At 35.2% G+C, this 24,628-nt stretch overlaps 3 protein-coding genes across 6 annotated transcripts; all 3 read right to left on the bottom strand.

Annotated features, from left to right (window-relative positions):
• Nucleotides 1-7: 7 nt before the first annotated feature.
• Nucleotides 8-8,862, bottom strand: LOC110700360 (jmjC domain-containing protein 4-like). Of its 4 annotated transcripts, XR_002507197.1 has the most exons (13): nucleotides 8,096-8,862; nucleotides 6,984-7,163; nucleotides 5,998-6,157; nucleotides 5,768-5,885; nucleotides 5,012-5,081; nucleotides 4,838-4,918; nucleotides 4,433-4,489; nucleotides 4,236-4,347; nucleotides 3,628-3,939; nucleotides 3,297-3,498; nucleotides 1,661-1,706; nucleotides 1,166-1,244; nucleotides 8-143 (listed from the first exon to the last, which is right to left on the bottom strand). XR_002507197.1 is itself a non-coding variant. In XM_021877887.1 (9 exons), exons 1-9 carry the CDS (start codon nucleotides 8,324-8,326, stop codon nucleotides 3,461-3,463), a joined length of 1,488 nt encoding a protein of 495 aa, XP_021733579.1. In that variant the 5' UTR covers nucleotides 8,327-8,862; the 3' UTR covers nucleotides 2,209-3,460. The 4 variants fall into 4 exon arrangements, 1 of the variants encoding a protein (XP_021733579.1); XR_002507195.1 differs by having other exon boundaries at nucleotides 3,297-3,939; XR_002507196.1 differs by lacking the exon at nucleotides 1,166-1,244 and having other exon boundaries at nucleotides 3,297-3,939.
• A 742-nt stretch (nucleotides 8,863-9,604) lies between these two features.
• LOC110700355 (G-type lectin S-receptor-like serine/threonine-protein kinase At4g03230) lies at nucleotides 9,605-15,512 on the bottom strand. The gene is given in 9 exon segments (XM_021877882.1): nucleotides 9,605-10,169; nucleotides 10,247-10,397; nucleotides 10,495-10,569; nucleotides 10,571-10,730; nucleotides 10,825-11,035; nucleotides 11,123-11,259; nucleotides 11,728-11,844; nucleotides 12,068-12,562; nucleotides 13,046-15,512. Coding segments are annotated over 9 exon segments (3,045 nt in total). The 5' UTR covers nucleotides 14,439-15,512; the 3' UTR covers nucleotides 9,605-9,863.
• A 4,355-nt stretch (nucleotides 15,513-19,867) lies between these two features.
• On the bottom strand, nucleotides 19,868-24,406 carry LOC110700357 (G-type lectin S-receptor-like serine/threonine-protein kinase At4g03230). The gene is given in 9 exon segments (XM_021877883.1): nucleotides 19,868-20,479; nucleotides 20,553-20,703; nucleotides 20,806-20,943; nucleotides 20,945-21,041; nucleotides 21,133-21,343; nucleotides 21,426-21,562; nucleotides 21,763-21,879; nucleotides 22,070-22,570; nucleotides 22,933-24,406. Coding segments are annotated over 9 exon segments (2,952 nt in total). The 5' UTR covers nucleotides 24,227-24,406; the 3' UTR covers nucleotides 19,868-20,173.
• Nucleotides 24,407-24,628: the final 222 nt, after the last annotated feature.

Raw genomic sequence — 24,628 nt, 5'->3', positions numbered from 1 at the left:
TAAGACATGGATCAATTTAAGAAGGAAGTACACGAGGATATCGATCTTACCTAGTTTCGTGAAATGGGGAGAAAACATGAAACTTCAAATGCCCGAGCATCTGACTTGAAATTTCCCACAACACAATGGTTAGCATGTGTCTGCTGCAGGAGGAGAAAATTTTAGAACATGTCTTGTTCAATTAGAACTAAAAAATATGATCTATCAAGAATTAAATAAGGCACAACTGTCAATAGACAAATCTCAAATGAATAAAGAAATGAACACAAGCTACATATGCCAAATACCTGTTAATAAATCACATAATAAGTGCTATTATTGGTTTATTGATAATTTGTATCACATAAATATATTTGTAAAAATTACTCACACGCAGTCCAGTAATCCCTCTCTACTTCGTTTGAAATATATTGTCAGTTTGTCACATTATCCCAACCTTTTATAATTAAGGATTCACCATGAATTCACTAAATCATTCTATAATGAAGTAATTTTATGCACATCCTCACTCCACCACTCTTGAAAATCTAAGTATAATCTATAGATCTTTTAATAAACTTGACACCTTTTCCCTAGCATTCTATCTAGTATACGTGTCTCTCATTTTCCAATGGAGGAAGTAATACTATCTATATAAGATATGACAAAGCATTACAAACAGTAAGAAAAAAAAACACAAAAATATATCAAAAAGAAGAGAGTAGTCCATTTTTTTTTCCAAAATGACAGATCTAGGAGAAAGCCAGCATAAAGTACCAATCTTAATTGCTGTTTTGAAGGTTTTGTGCAGCAAACCCTACAAAATGTTTGCAAGGCTTAATTATCCTTGTCATTCTTCAAGACCTCAAGAAAGTTATATAAGCAAATTTGCATTACCAACATACAACTGATACAAGTATACATCATAGTAAATTGAATTTTAGTGTGAGACCAGACGCATGTACCATCAAATTACAAACAAAATCAGATTTACGCCTATGTTACTCTGACTCCTCACTCCTTATCGTGTTGGAAACTCAACACTTGATATAGGTATTAAACACTTCATTTTAGACCAAAATCATGCAAAGTTAATATCATAAAATGGCTGTATTTGACACTTTGACACTGATCCATGTTAAAGTGTTGGACACTTATATTATAATCCAAGCAACACAGGATTTACCAAAGTCCACAGAGTTGAGGAAATCCATGATGCTTTGAAGTCCGCGAGTGAAAGGGAAAATCCAAGCTATTCGAAAGTTCTACATAAGATGATAAGAAGTTCACATAATACAAGGGCATGCATGTGCATCTATGACTTTTAACAAGTTTAAATCCAACAGCAGAGCATCTAATCTTAATAAAATACAGCTTCCAAGAATCTAAATATGAGCTAGAATTTATGAAATCACTTGAATGTGAGGAAATAGATGATCTAGGTAGTCAGCTTAGAAAGGAGTTGACCCTACAAAAACAATTGTGATAAAACAGTTTGTCCCTCCTATCCTTTTTTATTTTATTTATAAGAAATAAGTATTTTAGGGAGATTTTCAAATATTAGGAGGCAAGGAGATTAATTAAGGGACTAAAAATATGAAAGACATGCAAGAAGATATTGTTTTACCTAGGTCTATGAAATAGGGAAAACATGAAACATAGGAAAGTGTAAGAAACTGACCTAAAATCACCATAACACAAGGGTTAGCAATCTTAGCATGTGCTCACTGCAGAAGAAGAAGAAATTAGAACATCATGTCTAACCCAGCTATGACCAAAAAACTATTCATCAAAATATAGGAGTAATTCGCACATAACTTCAATAAATAAAGAAGTGAACAGAAACCAAGAATGTCACATATTTATTAACACCTAATCAAATATATATATCGTTCAATACACAATCATTAGTCAATTAAACAAAGATAATGTCGCATAAATAGATACATCACTGAGGTATAAATTCAATATAGCAAAATGCAGTTATGTAATTTCTTCCCGTGCTACCTTCTTATAAGCAGGGTTTAGTGGGCTCGCAACCGAATACCTGGTTTCAGATTAAAGAAATCTCTCATAGCTTTCAATTGCAATTAGTCTAGTTATCGCTTCTAATTAATTTAGTTTAAATCTCTATCACAATAGGTCACATTTGATTATGGAGGTCAAACCTCGTAACTTTGACTATTGTTTATATTATAAAATCTATCAAATAATGTAAAAAGTCCTTTCTAAATAAAAGTTTTAAAAAGCTTGCATATATCCATAGAATATAATTTATAGGTATAATAAATTATAATGATATTGCAATTAAAAACAATTGGTCAAAGTTGACAAAAATGAGAAGTTGAGAGCTGGTTTATGCACCAATTACCAAACAATTTCAGTTTTTAAAAACTTTTAAGTAAATCACACCATGGGCTTGCATGTGTAATTTTCAAGAACATAATTCACTCCAAAAAGACAGCATATAGAAAATACATCTTTCAAGAATCTAAACTGTTTCTGCCCAAGATAGTCTGAGTAAACTATTGCAATGTGACCAAAGAGATGAACAAGTGTACTCCAATAAAGCCTTAAGCGTCAAATATGTGCTCAAATGACTATAGCAATGCAAAACATAATTCGATCATACTCTTAGACATGCTAGATGGAAGAAGGACAATAATACGTAGGCAATTTCAAAGCTCACCAGTTGCTGATATTATAACTACAATCTATTATCTGAGTTTTGAAACTCTCCAAACCTTTTATTGCTACCACTAGAATTTGCAAAATAAACCAACAGCAAGATTCTATGTCACTAGAGTGTTTATTTCCATAAAAGCTATTTGCGTGGGTGTATCTACACTCAAAACATTTAAGATACATGAGTAAATCTTGAGTGAGACAATTTCACACTATCTATGGAAAGACATTAAAAGGAAACTCGAAATAGAGAAAAAATTCTCATTAAACTGAAAAGTTCTCATTTAACAGAAAAAGTAGCCTCAAAATAGTGAAAAAAAATTCTCATTAAAAGGTGTAAATACTAGGTAACATTGTTAAATGTCAAAAATTAAAGCAGGCAGCATATGGAAAAAATAGGTAAGCTGCTATTAATAGGATATTCCAGAATACAACAAACATGCTGGACAAGTGGACAAAGGAGTGACAGACTCGTTGTTTCTCAAGAGCGTCAAGGCCTTAACAAAGAGAACATGTACAAAGCGAGAAAATCAAATACTTGTCCCTTGATCTAGCCACCAAAAAGCATTGAAGAACAATACATCAAGCTAGTATCAAGTCAGTTCATCAGCTAAAGGCAGAAAGGCACATACCTTGCATTGCCTAACTAGAGGATTTTTTTACCACAGAAGACAAGATGTACACATAGGAGACCTTAAGCAACCCTAGAATTATCTTCATTGGAAACAATGCTGTTAATCAATTTCCATTGCAACATCACCTCAAGATGAATGTTGTAAAAAGTTCTATGAAGATGCTAACGTTTCTTCTGTCGCTCATCAACCAGTAATTTATCTGAAAGAAGTTTATAATCTTTCAGATTGCAGTCAATTAAGCTGATAAGGCTTCTTGAATTTGAAACAACTGATCCAGTTGCAATGATGAAATCATGATGTTTGATCTCATTCTGTAGGGCATCTTCACCTTCATATTTATGACTGCATTGACCATGAAGTTTTTCAAATGTTCTGCTCAGAGCAGAGTACAGTTGTACAAAAGAAGGGTCCCTCCAGATCTTCTGGATATCCAACAGGGCTGGCTTGTCTTCTGTTAGACATGTGGATTCCATTCTTGAAGCAACTCTCCTGATAGACATCAGATTTGATATAGTATGCTCAGCCCAAGAAAATAAAGCCGTATAATCATTATTGCAACCTTCAGCATGATTAGAAAGATGGAGCAAGTTGGCAATAGACATGCGTACAATGAAGGTGAAGAAATCAATGAAGTTCATGCCTGTATGAAGAAAAAATAATGAGATAGAGGTATAAGGAGCCAATATCATGAAACATAATTAGTACATGGGCACCCTTTAGATTATTTACATTGGTAGCATAAAACAAATAAAAGATCTCTAAAAATAGCCCATAGCTGTCTTCTGGTAACACCACATTCTAACAAGCACTGTCATACCCGTCTATCAGACCAACTTCAAAATTCTTCAAATAATTGGGCTTGCCTTGCACTATGCGGTTTTAAATATGATGCTATACTTGTATTGTCATAGATTTAAAGCTTCCTGAATTGCCTACCTGTATTAGCAGCAAGATTACGCTGGCAGAGGCTCTCAAAATCATCACATATGTCCCTTACATCCTCTATTAGCTCCTTAGCCTCATTGTAGTCCCCTTCAAGCAAATCCCACTGTATAAGACAACCACAAAATCAATTGCATGGCATTCTATATTCCCGCTAATCATCAACTGAAAGGTATCATCTATTAACTTACCACCCAGTCAAGATTATAACCATTGAACCAATTGTGATTGATAGATATTGCATCTTCCTGGAAAAAACTAAAAAGTATAAATTGCCATCAATGAAATTGTTGCAACCCAAATGCAATATAGATAAGAGGATCGGAAATCTAGAAGGGAACTAGGGTGTTTTTTTTTTTTTGATACTATCATCAGGAATCAAAATTTTAGATTAATCACAATTAGATCATGTCTACACCAATCAGTTGCAATTATAAATGTGTTCGCCAGCTCCAAGAGCAATAGGCCAGAAATAATTATCTTAAATGACATTATTCAATATCAATAGCAACAATTAATACAGGCACGTACATCAAAGAGGCAAAACAAATGGAAAAGTCAACAAATTGTACAAAGCACACCAATTTTTGTCATACCAGATTATGCACTTGATGGTACCATCCACTGGGAACAAATATTATTTCATTCTTTAATTGGGTACATTCTAACCAGATAGCCTGTGATGAAAATTCAAGAGAGTAAATTCATGCCCAAAGAATGCTTCATAAGTTTGCCAGGAAACTCAAGCAAGCAAGCAAAATATAAGCTACCTTCTTAAAACCAGGGAACTTTGAATGATTGACATCCTCAAATATATTGTACACAGAACTTTTAAAATGCCTGCGTTCATTGAAGTAAAAATTAACAAGTAGCAGGTATGATCAGATGAAGTAGATAAAGCAGATAAAATTCGTTTACTAAAAGAAAAAAAAGCAGATAAAATTCTGAAAACTCCCTTTTATTTTTCCAAGTATATGTAGAATGTAATAACATGACTCAAGAATTGAAAATTTCATGCCACTGGGATCCAATGCAGAAAAAGAAAACCATGCAAAAAAACTCATGTCAAGCACAATATAGATAATATTTCTCATATGTGATTCAAATGAACATAAAAGACAGATACTCTCATAATATTTTTTTCATGAAGCAAGACATACATACAAAATTCCCTATTTTCAATAATTTGCAAGCGTCAGTTGTTCTGCCTAAAAAAACTACTCAAAGAGATAGCTTCATGATCTGTCACAGACAGGATTCAGAGGACTAACAGAGGTGCCTAGATACAATAATAAGGCTATCTCACTGTGAACTACAAAGTAGAATTTAAGGGGCAAGCCTCAGAACAGCCTCTCCAAACGATTGGGGTAAAGATGCCCACATTTGATAAGCCTAAACAAATTCTGTCTTCTGTGAAACATTAAAATGAAGACTTAAAATGGGTTCACAACTCCCGTTACACGATAAAAGTCCAACAATCTATTAATGTTCACATATCCTACTTTAACATTACCTAGCAAGAATACCTGTCAAATACAAGGTGACGTTGAGCAGGAGGTAGAAAAAGCCATAATTTTGTCCCACATACATTTGCTGACCAACTGTATGACCTGAAAACATCAGCATGCAGAGGGGTCCATGTACCTAGATGAAGAGGAACAAGCTCAGTAGTTATGAGCCTGTGGGCTGGTCAGTAGCATACAATAAACAGAAAAATTGTCTTACAAGATAGATGCTACTGCACTGAAGCCCCAACCTTTTGGTCCCATATACACAAAACGGTAGTCAGAGCAACAAATTTCATTTCTCTCCTGATAGTCAGGATCATCATGCATGCGATACTGGTCCAGGTACAAGTTCAGCCAATCATCATTGAAAAAGAGTGGAGTCTCATATGCCTTGTACTCAGGGTATTCCTACCAACAAGATCACCAAGATTGAGATTTCAGCCAAAATCACTACAAATTATGTCTGGAAAACCAAAATGATAATAAAATAAACAACCATGTTGGACATAATAATGAAAAAAAGTGCTTTCAGTTGTGGAACTAAAGTGCACCCACTGTTTATAATGAAAAACCTCACGTAGCTTACTGGCACAACAATCTTTTTAGACCAACATTAAGAACTACATGTGTCTTTAAGAATGGCAGGTTATCCCCAAACTCTTACAGCAGCATTTAGGAACAATCAGAAAGATAATGAATTAAAGAAACGATAAAAGAGCATAAGTACCGCATATTATTGTCATTCGTAGATTTCATTTCCTCAACAATCTAGCTAATGGTCATTGGCCTTCTAGAAAACTTAAGGGAAAGACTTCAAAACTTATGCTTCATTAAGTGCAACCAGGTGCTCCCTCCATTACCTAGAATGGAAGCACCACATTGTGTCACACTCTTGAATGACAAGAAAAGTAAATGTACATCATGCATAGATTGAAGAGCATTCCACAAACACAAACAAAATAAGCAAAATCTGTAGCAGTGCACAACTGCCTCCTGCAAAGCCGTATCAACAATTTGTGTGCAAGAATAAGATTTATTAGGAAATCTACATTACAAAAATAAGTTTCTCAATATATATGTTAGAATGTCCCACATGGAGCTTCTCAGTTAAGAAACATTCTCCTTTCGCCATCCAAAATAGAAATCAGACTTACTTTTATAAACAAAAAATTAGAGAGCAAAAGAGCCATAAATTAAATGACAGAATGCATGAGGGCCTGATTTCAGCTTATACCTTAACAAAGTGCCAGTCTTTCAAATATAAAAAGGACTTGTCACTGCAGCCATCAGTGGAAACAATGTGATGAACCTCACTGTTATCTCCATTTAGTGCGGCCCAGTATTTAATGAACTCTGAAACAGACATTTCTTCTCTTCTTTGATCGGTAAATTCCATGCTATAACAGTCCGCAATCTGCATATCATGCATCACTAGACAATGTAAAATGCCACAAAGTAGCAATTTGATTTTGACCAACTATAGTACATCACGGCACACACATTCTACATAAGCAGGAAATACAGGTCAAATCTCCTGATATTAAACTGTAAAGGACAGCATCTTTTATGGCCTCATGTGGTTTATGGCGATGACCATGAACTCTAAAGCGCAGTGAAGACACGTATTGTGTAAAGAGGAATTCAAAAGGAATAAAAAGGCATTGATATCTATTAGATGTATAAAGTGGGAATGACAATCCTCCAGCTGAAGACTTGAAGTTCAGTCTAACGGTAATTGATTAAATGGACCATCAAAAAGCAACATCAAACAGCTAGTCTGTCAACAAATCCACATCAAATTCGAACACATGATCAAAATATTAATAACAATAATAGCTATCCTTGCAGAGCATTGCTGCATATTAGTAGGAATCATCAAGCAGCCCAAATCTTCGGTGATTCACATTGTCACATAGCCCTAATAATACGAGGGAACTAACCAAAACGACGAATAAACCTAGTTTGTACACATCTCTCATCAATCATAGAAAAAATCATAACAAATAGACAAATGTAACAACATGAACCAAAAATCATAATCAACCATCATGTATCAAAAGCTTAAGACATCTATCATAATCAATCATACACATTTACTGATTTACAACATTCAACTGCTTCATAACAATGAATACCACTCCATTATCCAAAAGGCCTGATTTCGCTTTTCTATTAAACTTTACACTAATCAAACATTACTCCCTCCATCCCTAAATAAGAAGCCACATTCTCACAAACATCATAAATCAGGTACAATTATAGATGACATTAATCATAATTACAACATCCATTAACTAATTACGGAAACAATTACTTTAATCAACAGAAGAGGAAAATAAGAATAACCTGAACTTGAGAATTCCCAAATTGATTAGAGAAGAAACCAAGATTAGGTTTTCCATAATCATCAACCCAATCTTCGCAAGCTTTCCAATCATCCATTAAACCTGTCAAAACTACGGGTTGATTTTTGGCGAGGTACCTCTCAACGAAGTCGGTGTAACTGAGTTCCTTGCCATTTACTCGCTCGATTTCTCCTCCAATTTTGAGGCCTTTCTTCAGTTCGTTAGCATCCATTTTTCCGCCGGAATCGGTGGTTGACTCGGAAGCTCCGCTGTAACTCGGTGGCGCTCACGATTCCACACGCTGTAACTCGTTGTGTTAGTGTTTTGTTGCTATAAGCCCATAAATTTGAGGCATTTAAGAAATATTGGCCCAATTGTAAGCCCGATAATTTATACTACATCCGTTATATATTATTTGCAATGGACATTTTCCCTCTCTACTTTAGGTCAAAACGGTGCAAATAATATGTAACGGAGGTACTTCCTCCGTTTTTTAGTTGATTATTTTGGGTTTTTTTTTTTTTTTCATCAGCATTTTGGTTTATACGATCTTTATGGAACAGAGAAAGGTAAAGAGAAAAAAAAAATTAAATGGTGTCCATGTGAAAAGAGAGATGAAGAGAATTGATTGGTTAGAAAGAAAAATGATGAATCTAAATAAAAACTTCTTTTTATTTAAAAAGTGATACATTTACAAGAAGCGAGGGAAATATTAAAAAGTGTTCATAATCAATCAAGGATACATGCCACATGTTGGGTTCATCAAGAAATGAGTAAGAACACATACTATCTTTGCTATCGGGTGTAGTAATTATTGGACTCGACTATATGACACGTATCTTATTCATAAAAAGTCTTGCAAAATAGTCTAGTTGAACACATTGAGAAATGAATTAGAAGTCATACAACCACAAATACGTGTCGGGTGCTCGACTCAACTATTTTGTGCAAGACTTTTATAATTAGTCAAGTGTCTAACTCATATTCTAGTGTCGAGGAAGTGACACATAAACTTAAAGTGAAATGAAGAGTGCAAGTAACATATATAATCCATGTTTAATGAAAAGCTAGAAGCTTAATTTGATTATATTTATTGCTTTTAAAAAGATGATTGTATTAACTGATTCGAGTAAGTGATTGTATTAGTGGATTATGTAAAAATGTTTGGTAAATATCTGATATACTTAAGTTTGTTTATGCGAAATGACTAATAAGCTAATTATGAGAATAGGTAATTGAGATAGCGTTTTAGATTAAATTGGGGTGTAAATGTAATTTCACTTTAAAATATTGAATAAGTTAATGAAAAAGAGCTAAGTGGAATGAGCTCATTCATGAATGTGACCGATTTATATAGAGAAGATGATCCAAATGTTATTTATTTATTATTTTTTTTATATGCTTGCTAATGTTTTCCTACTTTAAAATTTTACATAATTCTTAACATATGAAGAAATATATTCTCTACCGCAACCAGCCTTTGAATGAAATGACATTTTTGAACTGGGTCTGTTACTGTATTGTCTGTATATAGTCTACATATAATTGAAAACTATGAGTAATACAATCTTTACAAAATTCTTTCATGAGTTTATACAAATAACTAAAATTGCTGAATATCTGACAACTTTTGACAGTTAAAGGAATTAGGTTATAAGAAATGCAACAGCCAACAGGCTTTCGGTTTCAGCATATTACATAACCATACACCCAACCACAATGCCACACAAGCCAGATTCTTTCAGTTTTATTCCAATGGGAACTATCAGTTACCGGCCTATTGTAGATACAGTCATCTCCTCATTCACGCTTGAATCAATTGCACTGGAAGACGAGGCATTCTCTGATAATGGTTTTCGATTCATGAAAGCTGGTTGTTTGGCAAGTGGAAGAGAGGCATTTTCCCCACTCAGCATATGAACTACGGTTGACATGGTGGGACGGTCACTTGGGTCCTCTTGTACGCACAACAACCCAATATGAATGCACTTCAGAACTTCTGACGGAGAGCAGGATTCGTTGAGTTTTGAGTCCATCAATTCTAGTCCTTTATCTTCATTCCATAATTTCCAGGCCTAGATAGTAGATAACATTAAGTCAGTCTAAAATCAAAATTAAATAAATCAGTCAATTTATTTTTGAAGGTACTTACATGTCCTAGCAAGCTAAGGCCATGCTCAAACATAAAGATTTTCGAATTCCTTTTACCACTTATTGTCTCCAATAAAACCACGCCAAAACCGAAAACATCAGATTTTACTGAAAAGATCCCTTCTAATGCATACTCTGGTGACATGTAACCACTGCATCACAGTTTAAAATAAGGCAATTAGCACATGAATTGTGACACTATATGATGAGGTTTAGAATTAGTTTACTCTACTAAATATCCTGACTTACTATGTTCCAACTACTCTCATAGTGCTTGCTTCTGTTTCCTTCCCACCAACAATCCTTGCTATGCCAAAGTCTGATTTTTGGATTAAGTTCTTCATCAAGTAAAATGTTGCTTGGTTTGAGATCTCGATGAATAATTCTTAGTCTTGAGTCTTGGTGAAGATAAAGCAAGCCCCGAGCGATCCCCAAAATGATGTCAAAACGCTTCTTCCAGTCCAAGTATACAATATGCCTTTCATCTTCTCGCAAAATATCACATAAATGACAGTGTTAATAGAAGAAAAAATAATTAATCTTATACATAGATAGGTACCAACTTGGTAATTAACGGACCAAATAAACAAGAGTCTAGGCTTCCATTAGGCATGTACTCATAGACTAATATCTTCTCATCTGCTTTCATGCAGTACCCAATAAGTTTTACAAGGTTCCGATGCTGGAGCTTGGCTATCAACATAACCTCAGTCCTAAATTCTTCAACACCTTGCACTGATACAGTTGAGAGTCTCTTGACAGCGATTTTCTGCTCATCTGGAAGTATTCCCTGAATGCATTTTCCCACATAATAATAGGTTATCAAACTTGCAAACATAATATTCTCTCAAGTCTAAATAGATTCTAAAATTATTATCATGTACACAGAACCGAAACCCCCTGTCCCAAGCCTATTTGCATCCGCAAAGTTGTTTGTAGCAGCTGTTATGTTTTCCCAATCGAAAAATGGCACATCTATGCCTGCAGTATCATCTTCGTTGAATTCAAGTGAACCTGTCAAATCGCCGGACTTACTCAGTGTAAACAGATACCACCTGTAATTCCTTATATCCTTGTTTACAGGAAGGGTGTGCAGAGTGGCTAAAAGCAAATTTATCACTGAAACCCATATCTAATGTACTTCCTACGTTAAGAAATAGTTGCAATGTTTTGACTTTTACCTTATATACACACTCTACGTTGACTATCTTTGATAACTTTTGATTGAGAAAAAACGGTCATCATCTAGGATGCTCTTCGATTCATTCAACATATACTTTCAAAATATCAACTATTTATAATTTTTACTTAATGATAATTTGATATATTAATGGTTGAAGTTATACAGTGACAAGAGTGAAAATTAAAATAATGCAGCTATTTCTAACGAACGAAGTATTATCTTTCTTTGCAGCACAACTGATATGTTATATTTAATACCTAGTAGTATGCAGCATGCAAAAATAGATTTATAAGAATTACCTCGCTTTTTACTTATTCTTCTTTTCCTGGCATGACAAACAAAGAATATACTGCACAAAAGAACAATTGCCAATGCACCAGCTATGCAAGGAGCTGCAACCTTGAGAGGAAAAGGTACTTTTATGGGACAGAAAGCAAACATAGTTAAGATTTCATAAACAACACTACAACAGTAATGAAATATTATAGGCTCAAAATTGAATATTAACAACATAAAGATAACTACATATTTTTTCAGAGCTACAGCAGTATCCACTCTCAAGTAATAAGATATTAGTGAAAAACACGTACTGATAGACAATTGCCAGAAGAAATGAGTAACTGAGTTAAAGCATCTCACCTTTGGTACATTCCAACTTCAAGCCATCCCAATGGAACTTTGATCGACAGAGGCACCTCTTTTCCACCCCATTCGTGGATTTGCAGCTAGTATGATGGAATTGGTTACAATCTGAGGGTGCATGACAAAGAAATTCTGGTGGTGGCTGCCAACTCATCTCAACTTCAATAAAAGGCTGTTTAACTTGAATTAAAGGTTGGTCCTTAACAACATTGCAGTTTTGAAAAGTGTATGGCAAAGAGTCCTTGAGAGACATAAACAACTTGATATATTTATCGTCACAATTACTATGCCTGACTTGGATTGTAAAGTTTTTTGCATCCTGATCAATTGAAGTGACATTGAAGTTGCCTCTTGGAGTAGAGAATATAACTTGACTGGTTGTACTGTTGCAATGAAAATGGAAGTATGAGGGATCCCCACAATTTCTCCCTGTGCTTAAGGGATAGGGAATAATATAGGTTCCACAAGGACTGCATCCCCTAGAAGTTGGGTCTGCCACAGGACAATAAAACTCATGTCAGCGAGGTTTAACAACATTGCATGACAGCATTACCTTTTCTAATTTACTATAGTATGATCACATTGAGTTGGATTAATTTTACAATCAAGATAACTTGTTCTTTCATAGCCAGTATATACACAATTGAATATGAATATATAGTAGGAGTATATCCTTAACTTCTAAGGCCTAAGCCCATTCTATGTAATTCCTTGGTCACAAAAGGATTTATTGCAACTAGTTATTTTATTGCTCATTCACTCTGGCTATGTTCTTGAGGCCTAATTACAGATCTAAGTCAATTGTCTGTACATTTAAATTACAGTGAGCCTATGGAAGCTGTTTTTCCTCGTGATCTATGTTGTTTGAATCTTATTGCTAAGACAATTGTCTACGACCATTTGTGAGTCAATTGTGATGGTATGGAGGGAGGAGGGAAAAGGGAATAATTTAAATAGCAGTAGGAAAGAAAATACCTATATCAGACCGTGTTGTGCGGACAAAGAGAGTAATTCCATCAGGATACTCCTCTTGCAAGTCAGTCAATTCAGTCCATAGCAAGCATTTCTTCTCACCAAAAGTGCGTGCTCCTGAGCAGTCAGCAAGACCATAAGAGTAAGCAACACAATTGCATTGACTAAGACACTGGGTAGTGCAATTTGCTTCAGTAGAACTAGGAGAACAAGTTTTGTTTCCCACTCTCATCATGTTAAATGTCAAGAAAATGTCACTCAGACTATTGTCCCTTTCACAAAAAGATGCAGATCTTCGTAAACAACCCTCAGAAGTGTCTCCCAAATTCCACTTTACACTAGGCTTGAATCCTGGCAAGCACTTGCAAATCTTCCCGTTGTTACTATTGCAACTGCCAAAATTACCGCATTTATCATACAAACTACAACCATCTCTTGGCTCAGACCAATTTAAGGACCAGCCTTCACTTTTTTTTATCCAAAATTGAATCTGACCCGTGAAGTTTATCACTAGGCGTGTGTTGTTCTGAAGTGGGGAAGTGCCATCAAACCATAATTTAGACAAAGCAGTTGGAATCTTGTCAAAAGGGGTCGTTCCACTCTGCCAATAATTAGCATGTCCTTTTTCATTATTTTCAACAATAGACAAAACATTAGCCGAGCTAGGTTGTAGGGGGAATGTGAAGTTTCTATGAGCTGGGTTGTTGTGATTTTGCCAAGATGTCAGTTTTAAGGTTGTCGATGAAAGAACTACACTTCCATCTGTAGTCATCCCCGGAAGAAATGTGTCAGTTGGGTGATCAAAGCTTTGCCACAAGTATGGGTTTTCCTGTCTTGACAAACTTCTATCCACCAAAACTAAGTTTCCACTATCAAGCAGACACAGCCTTGTCAATGTTTTTAGAGGACCATAAGTGCAACGCTGGTAAGCAGTGCAACGCCGGAGAGCAGTTGGAGACATATCATTGGAAATTTTGGAATTGTTAAAGGTAGGAGTTGAATTTGCAGGTATCGTGGTCTGTACTTGGGCAGATGGAATCCCAGTGGTTGACCAGTACAGTAGACCATTCCCATCCAATAGCTCGGCTTTACCTTGTTGAATTACAAGGGAGCCCTTAGATTCCTTCAGTGGCTTATCTCTATTAGCAACCCACACAATTACCTTTGGATTGGACTGACTAACATACCATATGCCCAAATACCTTGTATTACCGTTGTTCCCATCAGGACTGAAGAATCCGAGCTCGAACACTCCACCAGAGGATACTGTAATATTGTTGCTAGTACCATCAATGACCTTGGAACCTGCTTCTAAGCATTCACTAGCACTGCATTGTAGTATAGGAATGAAAAACAGGAGCATAAGTAAGAAAAAGATGGGATAACATAGGCACATTATGGACCTAATCTTGTTTTGTGGCAACCAATGAACTATATTTTTCGACTAGAGATGATATATATGGTTTTCGTTGGTTGATTAAGTATAGCAACAAGATACACCAGCTTTGATTCCAATTTGATTGCTGCTTTCATTTTTAGTGAAGCATTGTGATACTTTAGGTTCATGCTGCTTTTTCTTATGCCAACTATAAGAGAATTGTCAATTCTCAACACTGGTAGACCCAAGCATAAATATAAAGAAAGACTACTTTTTTTCTTTTTCTTTTAATGCTATACAGCTATAATATTAATAGAGCTTTTGTCTAAGTAGTCCAAAGATATGGAATGGAGCAGTCTTTTGGACCACAAATGCCATATATATCACGTCATTGAACTATTGATTAAAAGTTTAGTATATTAAACACAGTATAACTAGACTATATCATTGCATTTAATTACTTTCCGCCGTACGTAATAACACCGATTATACCATAGCTGGAACTCATTAGAGAACACAGATTTGCAAGCACATAAAAGACATTTTCAGTCATATCTTATACTCGTAACAAACTGTCTGAATAGGTTACTATTTAAAAAATTTCTTAGCTTAGAGACATTGATGATCAGATTTAATGTATCATCATTTAGAAAGAACAACATAACTACACATTATAAGCAAGAAGAGAGATCGCCTGCATGATCTTGATTCTTGAAAATCGGATGGGATACCTCTTATAAGGGTATTACACATTTACATTACAAGTTTTTACTAAGAATACTTTGTTTCATAGATTCAAGAGGATCAAACATCCATTGCTTATGAACCTATATGATACCATTTGCGAAACGTGTAACATATATACACATGCTCAAATTATAGACCAGGTGTTCAACCAATAGTGTTATTATCTAGAAAATCCTTTTATTATATTAGGATGATTAATCATGGTTGAGGTTTCTCTTTATTCAAATGGAATATTTCAAACGATACAAACTTAAGGAAACGGAGAATTAAATAACGTAATGGGTAAAGCACACTTATGAGGTATAGTGCTGCAAATTAGAAAATAAAATTAAAAAAATAGTACGGAGTATAATTTAGAGGACTTACTAACATTATGCTTCTGATTTGCCACGTTTTAGAGACAGAGTAAGATGAACAAGATGAATGACAGGCACTTCAACACAATTAACTCTCTCCGACATTTAATCGAATAGGTGGTGCTCATAATATGCATCTCCGCTAAAGAGTAAAAAATGGATAGGCAAGATTATAAAGTTGAGCACTTGAACATCATTCAACAATTAATACAGGCACGTACATCAAAGGAGAAAAGCAAATGGAAAAGTCAACAAACTGTACAAAGCACACCAGTTTTTGTCATACCAGATTATGCACTTGATGCCTGATGGTCCATCCACTGGGAACAAATATTGTTACATTCTAACCAGATAGCCTGTGATGAAAATTCAAAGAGTAGCAGATATGATAAGATGAAGTAGATAAAGCAGATAAAATTCTGAAAACTTGACTTTTTTTTTTTTTTTTACAGTATATGTAGACTGTAATAGCATAACTCAAGAATTGAAAATCTCATGCCATTAAGATCAATGCAGAAAAAGAAAGCTATGGAATTAACTCATGTCAAGCACAAGATGTATTATATTTCTCTTATGTGATTCAGGGGACAGACAAGGACTCTCATTATAAATTTATAATTTTTTCATGAAGCAAAATACACTGACATAATTCATTATATTCAATAATTTTCAAGTGTTAGTTGTTCTGTTTAAAAAACCTACTCAAAGAGATAACTTCGTGATCTGTCACGGAGAGGAGTTAAAGAGGCATCTAGAACAATAATAAGGCTATGTCACTGTGAAATACGAAGTAGAATTTAAGGGGCAAGCCTCAGAACAGCCTATCCAAAAAATTGGGGCAATGTTACCCACATTTGATAACCTTACACAAATTCTGTCTTTTGTGAAACCTTGCAATAAAACTACTCTTACTATAAGGAAGACAGGAAGACTAAAACAGGTCCATGACTCCAGTTACACGATAACAGTCCAACAATCTAGTAATGTTCAAATATTCTACTTTTACATTACCTAGCAAGAATACCTGTCAAATACAAGGTGACGTAGAGCAGGAGGTAGAAAAGGCCATAATTTTTTCCCACATACATTAGTTGACCAAAGTCCATGTACCTGGATGAAGAGGAACAAGCTCAGTAGTTATGAGCATGTGGGCTGGACAGTAGCATACGATAAACAGGAATACTGTCTTACAAGACAGATGTTACAGCACTAAAGCCCCAACCATCTGATCCCATGTACACAAATCGGTAGTCAGAGCAACATCTACAATAATGTAAACAAATCGGTATGTAAGACATTATGTACAAAGGTTGGGGCTTCAGTGCAATAACATATACCTTGTAAGACAGTATTCCTGTTTATTGCGTACATACCGATTTGAAAGTACACAAATCAGTAGTCATAGCAACAATCTGGTCCCATGTACACAAATTGGTAGTCAAAGCAAATAATTTCATTTTTCTCCTGAGTCCTGATTGTCAGGATCATCATGCATGCAATATTGGTCGAGGTACAAGTTCAGCCAATCATCATTGAAAAAGAGCGGAGTTTCATATGCCATGTACTCAGGGTTTTCCTACCAACGAGATCACCAAGATTGAGATTTCAGCCTATATCAATCAATCAAAGCCTTAATCCCATAAGTGGGGTCGACTACCTGAACCAAATTTGATTATTCCATGTAATCATTTGTTGATGACTACACGGAATAATCAATTTTGGTTTCTGTAGCCGACCCCATTTATGGGATTTAGGCTTTGATTGATTGATCGGTGTAATCATCCACAAAGAGATTTCAGCCTATATCACTACACATTATAGCCTTGGAAACCATGTGGCATGTTGGAACTAAAGTGCTTGAAAAGAAAAAAAAAAAGAGTGCTTTCAGTGATGGAACTAAAGTGCACCTACTGTTTAAAATGAAAAACCCCAATAAAAGTTCTTACAGCAGCATTTAGGAACAGTAAGAAAGATAATGAAATAAAGAAACAATGAAAGAGCATAAATTAGATACTATCACATTTTATTGGACCAACAATCTAGCTAATGATCATTAGCCTTCAACAAATTCTCATTTGTCTTACAAAATTGGACATAATTCAATCTTTACATTAATCAAAACAATCAACCACCAAAATTCAGCATCATCATAGTACATGACAATAATCATAATTCACAATCTAAATTACAGAAATAATTACTTTAATCAACAGAAGAGGAATATAGAAATAACCTGAACTTGTGAATTCCCAAAACAAGATTAGGTTTTCCATTATCATCAACCCAATATTTGCAAGCATTCCAATCAGTTCCTTGCCATTAACTCGCTCTATTTCTCCTCTGATTTTCAGGCCTTCCTTCAGTTCGTTTGCATCCATTTTACGCCGGAATCGGTGGTTGAACCGCCGTAACTCGGTGGTGCTGATGATTCCTATGATGTGATCGTAGTCGTTGTGTTATGTTCTAATGATAAGCCCAAATTCGTTGTGTGGGTGGGTTTTGATTTAATCAATTTTTTTACAATCGTGTTAAATTATTTTGTCCATATTTAATTAGTTCGTTTTTTTTTTTTTTTTTTTTATTTATTGAGAATCATATTTTATATTGGTATGAGTAATGTCATTTTACTCCGTAAGTCCAATCATATCATATAACTTAATATATAAAGCTAAACTTTTAGCCAGGCGATCAGACAGCGACACTTGGCGTTCCAACTTTTTGTCAAGTGTCGTGCCGCGTAGGATAGAATTATATAGAATTCAATTTGTAGGATAAAAAAGGTAGTTTAGAATTTTATTTTCAATCAACTTTGGATATAATTTTAGGATAAAATTGTTAATTTAGAGTTTTATTTTTGATAATGTACCAATATTTCATATGTACAAATTGAATTATAATTTTATTCAAAAAATAATTAGATTATAACTCTCATAAATTATCATTTAAATTTATTTTTTATATTATAATATTTTTTTAGAGCAAATGAATTAGTTCAAAATAGCTTAAAATGTACCACATCCATGGGTTATAATATATTCTAATCAATTAAAATAATATACTTCACAATCTAATATAACTAGATGAAGCCCGTGCGATGCACGGTTTGTTTGAATTTTTAAAAATAATTTTTTTTTATACATATATTTATGTGCTAAAATTTGTTATATATTTAGATAAAATTCCTAATATGAAAAGATAATATTTTATATTTAATTAATTTAAATTGGAAAATCTCATTCACTTGCTTGTCAGTTAAATTATTTGATTCTAAAAGAAATTAATAATCTCATATTTAATTGGCTACTACTAAAATTTATTATCCTACGTGGCACATTATGAAAATTAGATCTTACGTGGCTCTCTAAAAACTCGGGAAAAAACTCCCCTTTATATATATATATTAGATAGATTTTATTATTGTGTGTAGACCTGTTAATCAGGTCGGGTCACGAGTCATTTCAGACAGGGTCAAGAAATGTTTTTCACCAATATTATTATTATTAGTCATTACATGTCTACAAGTTTAAATCGTTACAAAAATACGTCAATTGCTAACTAATTTTGTATCAATGATATATTTTAAAATTTGACATATAGATTAAAATATATCTTAAAATTTAATAAACAACCCGGACATCGCACGGGCACAAAACTAGTCAATAATAAACTCGAACTCAAGTATCTATGTCCAACACATATACATAGGGGTGAGCGTAGCAGGGTACCCTGTAAAAATTTCAGGACCCGGAACCGGAACCTGTTGCAACAGGTTCCTAAGAATTGAGAAACGGAACCGGAACCTGCAGGTTCCGGTTCCTAAATAGGGTACCCTGTTTGTCAAAGTAAGTTTAATAGTTACTTGATAAATTGTGACAAATTTATTTTTTTTTAAAATAAATGATCACAATAAAAGCTTACAACTTTAGTATAGTACTTCAAATATAACAAACCAACACTAATTGTCTAGAATTTTTAATACCATATAGGTTCCGGTTTCATGTACCCTATAGGGAACCTGTACTAACAGGGTACCCTACAGGTTCTAGATCCAAAATTTTATTACCCGGAACCGGAACCTGTTGCAACAGGTTCCTAATTTTATTACCCGGAATCGGAACCTGATCAACAGGTTCCGGGTTTGGAACCTGCGGTTCCGAACAGGTTCCGGTTCCATATCAGGGTATCCTGAATTTTTGCTCACCCAAGTGCAAGACTTTTTAATTAGTCTAGAATGAAGTGTCCAAGTGTCTTACTCGTGTTCGACTGTTGAGTATCTGACATAGGCTAAAGGTGAATTGAAAAGTGCAAGTAACATTCGAGTTGCCAATAAATGAATGTGACTGATTTATCGTACAAAAGATGATCCATATATTTTATGCTTGTTAATACATAATTCTTAACATATGCAGAAGTAGATTATTTCTGGCAACCAGCATTTGATTGCAAAGAGATTTTTGAACTGGGTCTGTATATAATCTACTAGTGTTTTCTCTGTTTTTTTAGTTGCTACACTTTTATTTTCATGAGTTTCATGAGTTTAAACAACTGACTAAAATTGCTAAATATCTAACAACAGCCAACAGCCTTTACCCAACCACACTGCCACTCATGCCAGATTCGTTCAGCTTAATTTCAACGCGAAACTGTCAGTTACCGGCCTATTGTAGATACAGTCATCTCCTCATGCACGCTTGAATCCACTGCACTGGAAGACGAGGCATTCTCTGATAATGGTTTTCGATTCATGAAAGCTGGTTGTTTGGCAAGTGGAAGAGAGGCATTTTCCCCACTCAGCATATGGACTACAGTTGACATGGTGGGACGATCACTTGGATCCTCTTGTACGCACAACAACCCAATATGAATGCACTTCAGAACTTCTGACGGAAAGCAGGATTCGTTGAGATTTGCGTCCATTAATTCTAGTCCTTTATCTTCATTCCATAATTTCCAGGCCTAGATAGTAGATAACATTTAGTCCAGAATTATGATTAAAAAAAGCGAGTCATTGATTTTTGAAGGTACTTACATGTCCTAGCAGGCTAAGGCCGTGCTCAAACATAAAGATTTTCGAATTCCTTCTACCACTTATTGTCTCCAATACAACCACGCCAAAACTGAAAACATCAGATTTTACTGAAAAGATCCCTTCATATGCATACTCTGGTGACATGTAACCACTGCATCACAGTTTAAAATAAGGAAATTAGCACATTACTCATGAATTGTGACTATCTGATGGGGTTTGGAATTAGTTTACTCTACTGAGTACTCTGACTTACTATGTTCCAACTACTCTCATAGTGCTTGCTTCTGTTTCCTTCCCACCAACAATCTTTGCTATGCCAAAATCTGATATTTTTGGGTTAAGTTCTTCATCCAGTAATATGTTGCTTGGTTTGAGATCTCGGTGAATAATTCAGCCTTGAGTCTTGGTGAAGATAAAGCAAGCCCCGAGCAATCCCCAAAATGATGTCAAAACGCTTCTTCCAGTCTAAGTACACAGAATGCCTTTCGTCTTCTTGCAAAATATCAGACAGTTGTGATGTTACAAGGCAAAGAATTCAATTTTATGCATGAATGGGTAACAACTTGGGTATCAAACTGACCAAATAAACAAGAGTCTAGGCTTCCATTAGGCATGTACTCATAGACTAATATCTTCTCGTCTGCTTTCACGCAGTACCCAATAAGTCTTACAAGGTTCCGGTGTTGGAGTTTGGCAATCAACTTAACCTCAGTCCTAAATTCTTCAACACCTTGCACGGATACACTTGAGAGCCTCTTGACTGCAATTTCCTGTCCATCTGGAAGCTTTCCCTGAATGCAATGTCCCACATAATGATAGGTCATCCAAATTGCAAAGAGCATAAATCTGTTTGGTTAAAGCAAGAATCACTACCATGTACACTGAACCAAATCCTCCTGTTCCAAGTTTGTATGTGTCTGCAAAGTTGCTTGTAGCAGCCAGGATGCTTTCCCAATCAAAGAAAGGCACATCTATGCCTTCAATATCATCTCCCTTGAGCTCAACAGAGCCTGTGAAATCATTAATAATCAGTGTAAACAATTTCCTATGAGTGCAAATTTACAGGAATGCTGTAGTGCAGCAAAAAATTCTGTATTTACTTGTTGCATTCTTTATTTCCTTGCAAAATTGAAAGATCTAGCACACCAAATATCCTGATTTTATAGTACTTCGTATAACTTTTTAGAAATGAATGGAAAAGCCTACGTACCTTGTTGTTCAATTAGTCTTCTTTTCCGGAAATGATAGATAAAGTAGATCCCACACAAAAGAAGAATTGACAATGCACCAGCTAAGCAAGGAGCTACAACCTTAAGAGTGAAATTCACTTTGTATGACAAAAGTAAACATTGTCAACATTATGGTATGCTCAGAAAGAAAAGGATTTCTCAAACATCAGTGGTAATATGGTTCCACCAACATTCACTTCCAAGCACATAATATCAGCTAAAAAGCAAAATATTTTAAACAGACAGTTTAATGGGCTAAAAATTTGCACTGCATCATTAGGAGCTTACCCTTTTCACATCTCATATTATATCCATCCCAATGGAAGTTTGTTCGACAAATACATCTCCTATCACCGTTTTTGGCCACTTTACAAGTAGTATGAGGCCAAACTTGACAATCTGAAGATGCACTGCATGCAGGTTCTGATGGTTTTTTCCAGCCCATCTCAACTTCAACAAAGGATTGTTTAGCTTCTAAAAATGATGACTCTTTCATAATAGTGCAGTTTTTAACACTATATAGTGAGGGATCCTCATGTGATAGAACAATCGAGTCCATATATCTACTATCACACCAATTGCCATGTCTGACTTGGATAAAAAAGCTCATTTTTTCAGGATTGATTGAAGTTACATTGAAGGTGCCATTGGAAGTTAAGAAACTAACCTGCCCTGTTTCCACATTGCAGTGAAAATTATTGTATAATCTATCCCCACACTCTGTAGCAGTGCTAAGGGGATATGGAATGGTATAAGTTCCACAAGGTTTACAGTCTCTTGGAGTTAATTCTGCAACAGGGGTGTATGCACTTCATGTCAGTTTCAGTATTTCATGTTTGACATTGCCACACTATGACAGCAAGTATAGTTTCACACTTTCACTTATCCTAAACAGTCAATCTCCGTGGTAAACATGTACTCTTTTTTTTCATATGTCATCACTAATTACCACACCTAGAAAGGCGAGTATGAGAGGCTAGCTAATTAATGTGAATCACGCATTCTTGCTAGCAAAAATGCATTATCTTGGCGTCTAGAGGGACATTCTATAGCAGTTTATCAACAAACATTAATGCAAGTAACAAGAATTATGACATGATACCTAAGGAGATATTAAAAGATATTCAAGTTGAAGCAAAGACAAAACATACTTATGTCAGATAGCGTACTGCGAATGAAGATGGTAAATCCATTAGGATAATCCTCTTGCAAGTCAGTTGGTGGATTATTCCACCTCAAGCACATCTCATTTGATGTTGCTGTACAGTTAGCAGTACCACAAGAGTACGCTACACAATCACAATCTGCAAGGCATGCCGCTGTACAATTCTCAACTGTCTCATTTTTATCCGGAGTGCTCACTTTCATCATTGGCATCCTCAAGAACAAATCTGTGTTGTAATCTCTACTACAGGGCACTGACCTTGGTAAACAACCCTCGGAGAAGGTTCCTGAATTCCACCTGTTTGGTTGACTAGGTTTAAAGCCTGGAAAGCACTTACACACCAGCCCATTATTACTATTGCAACTGCCAAAGTTTCCACATACCTTGTACAAATTACACCTATCTGTTGGCTCAGACCAATTAAGAGACCAGACTCCTTGGCTATTCAATTTCCAAAATTGAACCTGTCCATTGAATTTCATCACTAATCTCGAATTGTTATAATCATCCGATGACAAATCATTAAGCAATAAATCAAACAATGTTTGAGGTGTCTGATCAAATGGTGATGAGATTTTGCTTTCCCAATAATATTGTGATCCCTTCTTGGAAATAACCAATTTATATTGGTTATTCCCTTGAAGCTGCAACATGAAATCATATTTGCCCTGTGCAGGATTGTTACTAGTCTCCCATGATGTCAAATTACTAACAACCATTTCAGGAAGAAATGTGTCAGTTGGGTAATCAAAGCTTTGCCACCGCAATATATCTGTTAGCTGACGTCGCTCTGGACTCCGAGATAAAGATAAAACTAAGTTACCATTGTCATTTAGACATAATAAGATGTTCGTGAAGTTGGCACTCGCGGACACAATGGGACTGTTTGATGTACCAGTAGACCAGTAGCTTGCACCTTTCTTATCCAACAGCATGGCATAACCATGTTTTATAAGAAGGGAGCCATTGGGTTCCAACAGTGGCTTATCTCTATTAGCAACCCACACAATTACCTTCGGATTGTGTTGGTTAAAATACCATATGCCCAAATACCTTCTAGTATCGTGGTTCCCATCAGGAGTGAAGAATCCGAACTCAAACACTTCACCAGGAGATACTAAAGTACTGTTAATAGTACCATCCATAATAGCTGAACCATATTCTAAGCAGTTGCTTGCACTGCATTGTAGCATAAAAATCGAAAACAAAAGCTCGTATAAGATGAAGGATATCAAGATGGGATAAGATAGGCACATTATGGACCTAATGACAATTGGCATGAGAAAATGCAGCACAAGCCTTAAGCATACACAATGCTTCACTAGCTACTTCAATTAGTAATGAAAGCAGCAATAAAATTGGAAAGCTGTATAAGTGTAACTTTATGCTATATAGAATCAATCAACAAAAAGAAGCTTAGAATTGTCAAAAATTTTGCAACGGTAGATCCAACTCCCAAGCATGAATTTGAAGCAACAAGAAAAAGACTACTATAAAACAGTACGACTTTTCATCAATTTGCTATTAAGTACTGATACAATGAAAGCTGTTTTCTGGACCACAAATGTCAAATTTGGAATCATTGAATTTTAGTCCATAAAACACATTGTAAAAGTAATTTGTTTTAGTAGAAGAATTATAGGATGAAAAGAGATAAGCCAGTAGATGATAAAGGGGTGGGG

This window comes from Chenopodium quinoa, unplaced genomic scaffold (genome assembly GCF_001683475.1).
Source record: "Chenopodium quinoa cultivar QQ74 unplaced genomic scaffold, ASM168347v1, whole genome shotgun sequence".
Taxonomy (NCBI): Eukaryota; Viridiplantae; Streptophyta; class Magnoliopsida; order Caryophyllales; family Amaranthaceae; genus Chenopodium; species Chenopodium quinoa.
Note: the sequence above shows the minus strand (reverse complement) of the source record. Positions and strands in the feature narration are given on the sequence as shown.